This window comes from Herpailurus yagouaroundi, unplaced genomic scaffold (assembly GCF_014898765.1).
Source record: "Herpailurus yagouaroundi ecotype Mexico unplaced genomic scaffold, PumYag 28, whole genome shotgun sequence".
NCBI lineage: Eukaryota > Metazoa > Chordata > Mammalia > Carnivora > Felidae > Herpailurus > Herpailurus yagouaroundi.
The window spans coordinates 38,856,963-38,870,075 of NW_024412376.1; the positions used below are offsets into that span (position 1 = coordinate 38,856,963).

The 13,113-nt window shown below is 33.2% G+C and overlaps 1 protein-coding gene across 7 annotated transcripts in view; it reads left to right on the forward strand.

The window, feature by feature from the left end:
• Nucleotides 1–13,113, forward strand: part of LRBA (LPS responsive beige-like anchor protein) — a 772,087-nt gene that overhangs the window by 264,382 nt on the left and 494,592 nt on the right. For all 7 annotated transcript variants that reach the window (XM_040472514.1, XM_040472528.1, XM_040472537.1 and 4 more), the window contains exon 35: nucleotides 11,145–11,209. In XM_040472514.1, coding sequence (XP_040328448.1) covers nucleotides 11,145–11,209 — 65 coding nt within the window. The remainder of the gene's footprint in view (nucleotides 1–11,144; nucleotides 11,210–13,113) is intronic.

Below are 13,113 nucleotides of genomic sequence, written 5' to 3' on the forward strand. Positions count from 1 at the left end.
AGCAGGAGAGTTTTCAGTTTTTACTTTAAAACTGCTGTTTTCTATATGCCTTATTTACTACATGTTTAATTCTTAATGTTGTGTGCTGTGGGATTGGGCATGCAAAAGTCAGCAGAAAGAGTTCTGGTTTTTACATCTAGAGCTATTACTTGCTGTACAATAATAAAGGCACTATTTTATTGGGTTACTTGTAATTAACTTCAGCACTAGGCATTCATATAAATCATTCGTAATCTGTTTTCTTTAGATTTTTATTCTTTTAAACTGGTTTAACGTACTTGGTTTCTGTTATCTTTTTTACATATGGATTGGGGTTGTAATTACTTTTTTGGAATTAGGCTGTCAGAAATCAAATATATATGTGAATTCAAGAAATGATTGAGGCAAGCTAATGAATTTTGTGTAACATTTTATAGATTTGTTACTGAAATAAATATTCTGTAGTAGTATTGTTGTGAACCTTAACAAGTAGTCGTTCTCTCATGTTAAAAAGTGGCTATACATTTTAAAAGTTAAAATGGCAGCCTTAGTTAGAAAATATTTATCCTTTTTATATCTTTCAAAATTCTGAGAAAGCACAGACATGAAATTTCTTTGTACTTCTCTGTTAATTTATTGACATTTACAAAATTTTTAAACATTTGAATCTTCATATATTTTCCATAATATTATCTGATAAATGCCATTTTACAAATGACTAGTAATTTATGTTATTCTGTCCTTATTACTTTTTATGTTTATTAGTTTAAGATGGAATAAAATGCAATAAAGGCAGACTTTTGGATAAAAAAAGAAGCATTTAAAAAGAAACATGTATGTCTGGCTGAGTTTAAGTTCACAGTATATGTTATTTAAAACTAATTAATAGAAAACAAAACTTTCCCCTAAAAATTCCTTCATTTCATAAATGTTTACAGTGATCTGTAGGAGTTTAGAGGCAAATATAATTTTCTCTCCCATCATACAAAATCTTGATTATTCTTATAAAATGATTGTTAGGTGTATTGAGGTGTGGGGAATGGGAAGGCATGAAGAAAGCTATTTTCACCCATGTCCTGAAAGCAGTGCTTATAAAAATAATTCAGTTGGTAAATATTTTTTATTGTTGCTGAGTACACTAGAGAGTTTAAAAATCTTTTAAAAATAATTAGCCGTTTTATATAGTTTTAATGGAAGTCTTTCATGTTTCCTCTCCAGCAGTCTCTAATGAACACTCCCTGTAATTTCAGTGCAGGCTATGAGATTCCCTAAAGACTTGACTTCAGACCTCAAAGGGCAGCAATTGCCATATGTCTGGAGAACTGGAGTTGCCAAATAGACTGACCATGTACTAATAGGACACATTTATATCGCTCCTGAATGTGAAGCCCTGATATAAGCTTAATGATGATCATCTGTTGAGAGCTTGTAGCTGGAAAGGGTTAGAGCAACTTTTGTCACCTTTATTGAAATCAAGCTTTCTGTATTGATTAGTAAAAGATCTTGGCTAAATTGATTCCAGTTTGGAAGTTACTCGAAGGATCATTATTCGCTGGGGAGTATGTTTTTCCTGAAAAAGTTTAAAAATAGATTTACAGGGACTTGTAAATGTATTAATTTTAATGTATGCTTAAACACAACAGCAAGGGGACTGTTGTTTTCTTATTATTTACAAATAACTTAAAACTATATTTATAGCACTTGCATAATTGATTGCATGGTTATCTCAGTGTTTTGGATTTTTAAACTTTTGCATTCTTTACTTTGTAAATCCAGTAAATGCATTCTCAATATTCAATTCTTTGCACTTAGTACACATTCAAAAATACTTGTTAAAAAAGCAATTGTAAAATTGAACCATTTGCTAATTCAACTTTAATAGATTTTTTTCTGTGTTCTTTGTAGTTACCTGTATGTATATTTCATTTATAAATTGAATCATAATATTTGTACAAAGTAGATGTACATTTTAATAGTTTATGACTATAAAAATCATTGAAACCAAAACTTTCCACAGGACAATATTTTATTCTATTTTGGGTAATGATTTGTTTTACCCTCTAAAGAGACAATGGAATAAAAACCTGTCCTTTACTATTATGCCATACTCTTTCCTGGTATGTGGTTACTGGGATTTGTGTTAGATAAGCTGTTGAGAGAGTGCTGACATAAAGCGCAAACACTGTTGAAAAGTTCTTGATCGTTTACTTTGAGCACTTAAGATTACTATATCTTGACCATGAACAAGTTTTCTCTAGTTTTGACCTTTAGTCCTGTGTATAATGTGGTTTCCAATTTTGTGTTAATACATTCCCTTCGTTATTTGAGCTCTCCTCTGTGGCCTCCTCCCTTGACTCCTACTAGTGTTTCTGTCATCTACTTAGGGAATTGGAGCTACATCCAACCAATTTGATTTACTTTACAAAGGCATACATAACTGTAACAACATCTTACGATATTAATATTGATATTTCATTGAAGAGCACAAGCCTTTAAATTTTTGTATATTTTTACAGGAAAAATGAAATAGTTTATATGAGTTTAGGTTTTTGTTAACAAATTATTCTTCATTCCTTTGTTTAATTGAAATTAATTTTGCATCCTTACATCAATACTTACAGAAAAGAATATTTTACTGTCAAAAGCAGTAGAGATAAAATTAATTTCATTTGGTAAGATGTAGAATACTGACTTTTAAAAAAGTAATTCTTAATGGTTTATGATAAATTTTTTCACAGTCTTGATACCTGTATTTGTGAAACTTGAAGGGTTGTTTGGTTATTTAAAGCTATTTCACAATAGTTTGGATAAATACCTATTGTCTAGTTAGTATACAATTTTTAATACAATTTTTTTTCAAAGAAAATGTATATTGTTAAAAAATCTAACAATAACATAATACTTAAACTGAAAAACAACAGTTCCTGGCCTCTGTTTTTCCTCTCCCCCTTGATTCTTACTTTCTGCAAGGGGCCATATTCACTAAATCTTAGTTGTTGACTCTGCCAGTTATCTTCATATTTCTAAATGATATAATAGCTGTTTCTTGATTTTTCTATTTTAGACATTATCTAGTAATGTCTTCCATGGAAGATGACCTTTGAGTTACTTTATATTGTTCTTTCTTTCCATTTCATGTCTTCTGTTGTTTCCAGTACAGTTACATTATAGTATTTTGTTAAAACCATACTTATCATTTGCATTTTTATGACAATGTAATTAGTCACAACAAAGCTACAAAATGTAACTCAGGATTACCTTTTCTTTCTCCTTTTCTTCCTTCTTCTCACTTGTTTTTCTCTCCTTTCATTTTTCCCTTTTGAAATTAATAATTTCCTACTTTTTTGTTTATTTAAATTTGTGTGCCCACTACAAATTTATTTCTAAACTGTCCACTAAAATCATAAAATTTCTGCCAGTGTGATCAAACACACCTGTTATCTATTGATTCAATTTTTTTTTCTTAGAGATGTAGTACCTGTACTTCTCTATTTTTACGTTCCAATCTGAATTGGTTACTCTTTAGGTCTGTAGAAAGTTGTTATCTGGAGGTTTCTTTTCGCAACCTAGAATTTTCCTATTCTCTCTTATGCTGCAGTGTCTATCTTCTGTGTCTCACAGTGACTTTTAAATTTGAAAAGTGGGAATGTAGTAGAGAATAAAACAAAGGGAAAGGCAGGAAAGAATTTGGTCGGTAATTAGTATGCCATCAGAAAATTAAAGCAGGATAGGTATGGAGGATGATAATGGGGTGTCTGTATTAATTTTGATGAGGCACTTCCTTTGTAGTTTCTTGAGAAAGAATGCATGAGGGATAGAATTTTTTAGACCCTGCTTGTGTGAAACTTTTCTTTCTTATTTTAACCTTTATACTTGATCGATAGCTTGTTTGGATATTACTATGAGAGACTGAAAATTATAATCTCCAAATTTTTTCCCTGGTAGCTTTTAGTATTTTTATTACCTTAAAAATTATTGTTGTTACTACATTATGCCTTGATGTGGGTGGATCTTTTAAATTCATTATCTTTGTCATTTTATGTAAACCTTTTTAGTCTGAAAAAAGTATATACTTGTGTTCAGAGAAATTTTCTTGAATTATTTCTGTGGGAATTTCTTGCTGCCTGTTTTTTCTAATTTTGTTTCTAGAACTCCTGTTCGTTTGATGTTGAACTATCTGGATTAAATTTTCTGATTTTCATATCCATTCCCACCTGTTTTTCCTTCATTTTATCTTTTATTTTACTTTCTGAGAGGCTTCCTCAACATCTTCCAATACTTTCAGAATTTTTATTTGGTATACTTTTAATTTCTAAAAGCATTTTCTAGTTTGCTGGCTTTTTTGTTGGGGGAGACAAGAGCTTTGATGGTATAAAATTAACCTTTTTATAATGGTTATAACCATTACATAGCCAAAGATAGCCAAATTATAATGTGTCAGTTTGACTGAACCATGGGTCTCTAGATATTTGTTCAAATATTTTTCTGGATTTTTTTGTGGCGGGTTTCTGGATGAGATTGACATTTAAATGGTAGGCCATGCAGAGCAGATTGCCCTACCTATTGTGGGTATGCCTCATCCAATCAGTTAAAGGCCTGACTAGAACAAAAAGTATTACCATCTCCCATGTAAGAGAGATTTCACATGCTTGACTGCTTTGGAACTAGAACCTTAGCTTTTTCCTGCTTTTGGGCTTGAACTGAAACACTGGCTCTTTTTGGGTTTTGAGCCTCTTGGCCTCAGACTAGAAATACACCATTAGTTTTCCTGATTCTTAGATTTTTTGATTTGGGGTATAACTATACCATTGGCTTTCCTGGGTCTCCAGCTTACAAACTCAACCCTATAGATCTTGGAACGTGTTACTGTCCATAATTGTGTGACCTGTTTCTTTAAATTACTAAGATTTATATCTCCATACTATTTGTTCTGTTTCTTTGGAGAATTCTAATACAGGGGCAAGAGATACCAGTGAATAAGACAAAATCTCTGCCCTGATTGTTTTACATGAAAATTTTTATCTTTCTAATTATATTAATTGTATTTTTCTTTATTCTTACTCTCCACAGCCCTTAACAATATTGGCTCTTTTCTGTGAGTCTTTTCTTTCATTTCTTTGATGTCTGTCATTCAAATGAGTCTTTTCCTGTAATGACCAGTAATCCTTTGCTATCTGCTCACATTTAAGTGTAATGCACAAAAAACCCACACAGCTGTGTGCAAGTTGTCGACTGGTGATGAATGAGCTGCCTTTGCCATTGATAGACTGTTAAATATTATGGATTCTCATTTTTATTAGAGAAAATGTCTTAATATTGCTTTGGAGTCTCATAGTTCAGTAAGCATACTTTCAAGTTATTTGTTTGTTTTTTGTTTTTTGTTTTTTTTACAGTGAGGGTTTTTACAGTGTCCTGAAGTTCACTTCTCTGAAAAGTAAACTTGGATTTGTTTTACCATGGTGGGAGTGACCTACAGTATGGGGAGAGGATCTGGAATTCTTTGTTTTATATATTACTTTTCATTCATTTAAACTATTTTTATCCCTATTTCTCAACCATCTTCATATGTACTCTGTGACTTCAGTTCTTGGGCTTTCTAGAATTATGTTACAAGCATTGATTTGCTTCCTCAAGTTGACTTTACCTAGGTTGTAGAGAAATTTTTTACCCTCTCTCCTTGCTGTTGTCTCTATTTTTTATCTTTGTACTATTTTTTCTTTATTATATTTGTTCTTTTACTGTGTTTAACCTAATGTCACTCATTAATACCTTTTTCCTTTTTTTAGAGTAAAAATTTAGTGATGAGCTTACCAGAATAAAAAGTTAGTACTACATTTTGTTTTTGATGTTTATTTTTGAGAATGAGAGAGTTTGCGTCCGTGTGCATGTGCAAGCTGGGGAGGGACAGAGAGAGAGCAAGGGGTGGGGTGGGGTGGGGGACAGAGGATCTGAAGTGGGCTTCACACGGACAACAGAGAGCCCTATGTGGGTACCAAACTCACAAACTGTGAGATTATGACCTGAGCTGAAGTTGGCCGCCTAACTGACTGAGCCACCCAGGTGCCCCAAGTTGATACTACATTTAATGTCAACATTGATGGCTTGATCTCCCCTCAAAAAGAAAAAGTGGCACCTTGTAGTATATGTAGTCTATCTTGACAATCTGTGGCCTGACTTTATTTACTTTAGAACATGGTACTATTTGGAATTACTTTTAAAATCTAGGTAAATTTATGTAGTACATTCAAATGCTAAAATATGTTGTGTGTGTGGGGTTATTGAATTTATAGAAAGCTGTCAAGTTCACTTTAAAGAAGTTACAATTGTATTAAAATAATATAAATTAATATGTAGCATGTTAATTGTTGCCCCTTCTCTCTATATTTGTTGACGTAGGAAGGAATATACTTAAATTTGGTTATTAAGTAAACTCTTTTTTCTTTTTTTTAATAAACTCCAACTTAAGAAAAGACTTTTACCATCAAAAGCATGTATTTGAAATTTGGTAGAACACTATATTTTATAGATTTCACTAATGTATATTTTCTTTGTTGTTGATGTTACATGACTTAAGAGCATTAGTTAGCTAAGAGTATATTTTAGTAAAAATTGACTAATCAACAATTATGGCCTTAGGAAGTGATAGTCAATTAAATACAGCTTAGAACAGGTATGAAATTATTGACTCACTTGTGTTTTGAGTCCTTCCTCTCCAAAGTGCTGAAATGTGTTTTGAAATTACTTAGTTGCATTAGTGGTTGGATTTGAGGCTTTTAACGCGTTTTTCATCCATACCTTTGGGAAAAGAATAACCAAGACCTTTAAATGTACTAGCATTTCGCATCACTATATAATTGTAAATACTGTGATGAAATATTGAAATCATCATGAAAGATGATAACTGTTAAGCTTTTCTTTCAACTATTAAAACTCACTAAAGGTTATATTGAGCTGTGGTTTATGATATTGTTTAGACTAACACCTTCTTTGATAATTGCCTCAGAAGTGGAAAAAATGCTTTAGGATAGCATGATTAATGAAATCTTATCAGATTTGGCAACTTTCTTAAAGGGTTGTATACAGTGTTTTATTTATTTAAAAAATTTTTCATGTTTATTTTATTTTTGGGTGGGGGGCAGACAGAGAGAGGGAGACACAGAATCTGAAGCTGGCTCCAGGCTCCTAGCTGTTAGCACAGAGCCCAATGAGGGGTTGGAATCCACGAACCACTGGATAATGACCTGAACCGAAGTCGGATGCTTAACCGACTGAGCCACTGAGGTGCCCCGACAGTGTTTTAGTATGGAAAAAACTTGTTGGCTTTGACTAATAGCTAGATTTATTTAAAAATTTTTATTTTTGGGGTGCCTGGGTGGCTGAGTCAGTTAAGCGTCCGACTTCAGCTTGGGTCATGATCTCATGGTTGGTGAGTTCAAGCCCCGCATTGGGATGTGTGTTGACAGCGTGGAGCCTAGAGCCTGCTTCAGATTCTGTGTCTCCCTGTCTTTCTGCCCCTCTCCCGCTTACAGTCTGTCTTTGTCTCTCCGTCTCTCTCAAAAATAAATAAATGGTAAAAAATTTTTTTTCAAATTATTTTCTATTCTTATCAGCTTCAGATTATTATCATCTGGGTTATTAATTAATTGGTGTATAGGTGACACAGTATTATATTAGTTTCAGGTGTACCGCATAGTGATTTAACTACTCTATACTATGCTAACCACAAGTGTAGCTACCATCTCTCACCCTATAATGCTATTACAATACAACTGAGTTATTAATTCGTATCAGTATGTATTGATGTACCTGGTATATGACATTTTATTAAATGTTAATAATTTACAGTTAGGAATGAATTATACCCAAAAGTGTAAATAAGATTTGTACTTTCACTTCTTGTATTGTCTAGTTATTTTTTAACTAGTGAAAAAATTTTACTCCAGGTGATTGGGTAACAGCTATTGTAAGTTAACAGATTGGGTTTATAGATGATGTTTGGGAAAGCAAGAAATCTACTGTATTAGCAGTAATAAATCTGTGTCTCTGAGTTTCTGTAAAAATTGGATTCTTCTGCTTTTATATGTACCTTCATGTCTAATTTGTTTTAACTTAAAAGAAATATTTTATGTGGCATACCAATTTAAGTTCATGTCATAAAAATCTTTAGATGTTGAATTTTCTGTAGTTGTACCAACTTGAACTAGTTTTCTAATGACCTGAATCATGCTGTTAAAAATGTTTGTGAAATATAAATGGCATATTCCTGATTTTACCTTATAATTAAGATTAGTTTGTATACATTAATGAAAATAGAATCAAATTGATATTTACCTGTCTACTTACAATTTAAGTCTCTCTAGTGTTACCTATTTCATCCATGTGGAGTTGTGAGTTTTGTATGAGCTATATGATAGAAATGTCCACCTGTTGTAGTTTTAGATCAGGCAAAATGGATTTGTGAAAAAAAATACTAGTAAATACTTTTTAAAATAAAATGTTTTAAATACATACAATGTATTCTCTTGCTTTTCTCCCCTCCTTTTTTTTTTCTAGCAAGAAAAGTAATTTCCTTTATTCTCTTTTTAATAAGGTTAATTTTCATTTTCAGATTTTCCTTCAGGTTAAATGATCTGAATGGAAACTCAGTTTAAGGTCTTGCCTCCTCATAATCTGGTGCTATATCAAATTTCTAAGCGGCTTGCTGATAGTGCTATGTTGGGTCTAACACCTGAGAAGTAAGCATATGGTTCTGTTCCTTGACTGTGGCATCCTCTGAGGTGTCACCATCCCTTCTGATTCCCTACTATCTATCAGCAAGGATTCCCTACTGTCTAGCTGTGTTCTTCTCATCCCCTCAAAGCCTTATTTAGTGTACATCTTTCTAGGATAATTTTCTGACTCCTCCTATGGCATGAGATACGTCAAGGCTAATTTAGGTCTATCTGGCCATTATGTGTCTCTATCTACTATTCCTCTACATTACTAGGTTTAGGGCAACTTTTTAGACTTGATATCTCCCTTTGCTGTGCTTCAAAAGTTAGGTGTGGGATCTTCTGCAGCAGGATAAAAAACCTTACCTGTGGTTTCTGCTTTTTTTCTATTTTCCTCTTTGTATTTCTAAGAAGAGTAGAGGATTCCACACATGCTCTTCTCTTAGGGATTTACTTCTTAATGGAATTTGATTTCATTGCTTTGTGCTGTCAGTTTTATTTTGCTGGAAGGAAAAGGGTTTTAAATTATGAGGTATTCCTATTTATGCTTGAGTTGGTTTACCTCAGTGAAGGAAATACGAGATCTTTATTGTTTCAGCTGGGTGGTAATCGTGAATTTTGAGAGATTATAGACTGTAGGCTCATGAGTCATTTCAAAATGTTCGTAAGTTACTGAATCCTAAAATAATAGAGCTAATTTTTTAAGGGAGTATCTAAGACCTAGAGATGTAAAGTGATCTGTCCATGGACATATCCTGTCAGTGTCAGAATCAGTGTGAGAATATAGATCTCATGGCTTCTTGTTCATGTCTCTTAACAGCACATTGCTTCATCTTCTCTCCTAGATCTAGTCAATTACTACTGCTAGATATCTTTTTTTTAATTTTTTTTAAACGTTTATTTATTTTTGAGACAGAGAGAGACAGAGCATGAACGGGGGAGGGTCAGAGAGAGAGGGAGACACAGAATCGGAAACAGCTCCAGGCTCTGAGTGGTCAGCACAGAGCCTGACGCGGGGCTTGAACTCACGGACCGCGAGATCATGACCTGAGCCGAAGTCGGATGCTCAACCGACTGAGCCACCCAGGCGCCCCAACTACTGCTAGATTTCTAAGTAACTTTATATCTACTTTTCATTCTATCATATATGTTCTGTTAGTATGTCCTTACTGACACTATTCATGAAATAGAACCTTAAAACAAAAATTGTGGTATACAACCATTTCAGTCCTAGGAACCACCTTGGGTTTTTCAAAACATAACAGGAAGCAATATAAAATTAGGGATAAAAAGGAGAAAGTAGAAGAGAAAGGATGAGCACCCCCCCACCCTGGCCACCCACCAAAAAAATAGGAATTTGGAGTGACACAGAATAGTCATTAGAGGTGAAAATACATGGACTTTAGAACTCTTAAATGGTATTACATTCAGAACATATGAATATATTTGGTAGTAATGGTAAGTAGCCAAATATTGTCTTTTGTTTTGAGTTTATAAAACAAAAAAAGATCACTTGAGGTATATTATGTAGGTAGAATGTAAAGGGCTCCTTTTTTTTAAGGACCATAAAGATGATATATTTCTGGTTCTTTAAAAATAGATATACATGTACATACACATACGCACATACATACATACATATCTTGGCATTTCTCGACTCTGCCAGCTTTTCACATACACATACAGACATGGGCACGTACATAAACGTTTTTCAAATCTAGCTACTTTTCAATTGTTGTAGGCCCAGCCTTATTGGATTAATATTTATTTTACATATGGTTGGAGATGAAGATTAAAAAATACTCATTTGTATATACTCTCCTGATTTATTTCCTTCCTAGGCTTTTCAAGGATAATTATTCATAAAGAATATGATAGATTTATACTATCTTTTGCTAACTCATAGCCTAGTGAACTGTAGTTTTCCAGCTCAGAAGTAATCTAGCCAAATTCACTGATCTTTTTTGTCCCTTTCTCAGTCATTAATCATCAATTTTTGTGATTGGGTGTGTGCTGTTTATTAGTATACCACACTATTTAATTTTGTCTCTCTCTCTCATTTGGGGTGATGCATCTCTTAAAGACACAAAACCTCTCTCTTTGGTCTGTGCTACCTTCCTTTCCAATTCATAACTGTTTCAGTTGATTTAGTAGTATATAATGATGTAAAACAAAAAGGTCAAGATAAATATAGTTAGGCTTTTTTGGTTTATATAGAATCAAATTGTTGCTAACTTGTTTAGCTTAATTGTGAATATCAACTATTCATGTGTTCACAGGGCTGCATTGGGTTGGCAGCACATTTAACCAAACTTTTCCTTTTAAGGGCTAAGGTATGAAATTGATATGGGTGATGTTTTGTATAATTGTTGTTTTAAAAAATTAATCTACTGAGTATTATTTGTTCAGCTCTTTTCTGCCTTTTTTCTTGTTTGTTTTGTTTTTATTTTTTAGGAGTGGCAGAATTCTATCCAGAAGAATGCAGGCCTTGCTTTTATTGAACTTGTCAATGAAGGAAGGTAATCTCTTTTATATCCATTTATATTTTACCTTAAAATCTTACTCTGTTTTTGCCATTGAAACTTATATTTTTAGGGACTGTATTGTTTTTGTGGTCAGTAATAAAGTGGAGCTTAATTATTACAAATATGTCAATATTTAATTATTTTATGGTTTTCTTCATGGTTACATGCTTTATGATGAAAATCTGGTGTTTATTTTTCAAATGGTAAGGCTGAATTTGGCAAAAGTAAACTAGTGATTTTATTAGTAGAATTAAGGAAAACAGACACCTACTTTGACTTCCTATTAATGTAATTATATTTGTGGAGCCCAATAATCAGACTTAGATGTCTATGTTATCTTTCTTATGTCATGGCCCGGTCATAAAGGAGAGGGAGAACAAGTTTTGTTCTGTGTTGCAATGTGATGAAAAAGTAGAGAGAGGGAGAAAGTAATGTTTCCTTTTAAAGAGCAGAGATAGATGAGTTCAAGGAAAATAAATTTACTAGTAAGACAGAAAAGTGAAGTAAGTACAGAGATTAAAAGAAAGTTACAAGGGAGAAAATGGATCGAAGAGAGTGAGAGAATTAAAAGCTAAAAGTAAATTGAGGAAATGATGAGTGGACTACATTGTGTCTGTTTTTGTGGGAGTGGATTTTGGTTTTATAGGACTAAACACCCAGGGAATGGATTAAAAGGTGTGTTTAGCTGCCATTTGAATTTGTATTCTGAGCAAAATTATTTTTTAGGAATGTTTCTTTACAGTGTTCTGGCTAGTGTTGAGAGACTGATGCTATCACTTGGGGAAGTATTTGAACTAGTAACCAGGAACCAGTGTCTGCCTTGTTAACATTACAGAAGAGGGAGAATAGGGTCTTAATAACTTCATTTGACATTAAATACTCCTAAAATTATTTTACTTGGCAAATAATTATAGATGCTCATATACTAGTATTGGCAACTAATAAATAAGCCTGCAATTACAATGCCTTTTGCTAAATTCTGTTGTAGAAGTATTTAAATACATGTTAAAAGAAAGATTTGACAGTTACTAAGGAAGAATTAGGTAAAACTTCCCCAGGGATCATGATTCTTGAAAGGCATTTTTTAAATTTTATTCTTTATTTCTCTTCCACTTTTATTGAGAAATAATTGACATACATCACCATATAAGTTTAAGATATACAGGAGGATGGTTTGATTTACATATTCTGTAAAATGATTATCACAATAGGTTCAGCTGACAATTTGTTATCTCATATAGATACAATGTAAATAAAAGAATGAAGAAAAGAAAAGGAAAAAACAATTCTCCTCATGATGAGAACTCTTAGGATTTACTCTCTTAACGACTTTCTTGTATATCATACAGCAGTGTTAGCTATCATCATCATGTTGTATATTTACGTCCTTAGTAGTTATTTATCTTGTGACTGGAAGTTTTCACCTTTTGACCCCCTTCCTTCAACTCCCTCTCTTTCTTCTGCCTCTGGTAACTATATTTCTGATATCTTTTTCTGTGAATTTGGGTTTTTGTTTTTTGGGTTCTTCATATAAGTGAGATTATGCAGTATTTGTCTTTGTCTGACTTCACTTAGTGTAATGCCTTCAACTTTCATCTATGTTGTTGCAAATGGTAGGATTTTATCTTTTTTTTTGAGAGAGTGCACAAGCAGGGGAGAGGGGCAGAGGGAGAGAGAGAGAATCTCAAGCAGGCTCCATGCTCAGTGTGGAGTCCGATGCAGGATTTGATCCCACAACCCAGGAATCATTACCTGAGCTGAAATCAAGAATTGGATGCTCAACCGACTGAGTGACCCAGACATCCCAGGATTTCCTCATTTTTAATGGGTGAATAGTATTCCATATTCTCTCTCTCCTCTCCTCTCCTCTCCTCTCCTCTCCTCTCCTCTCCTCTCCT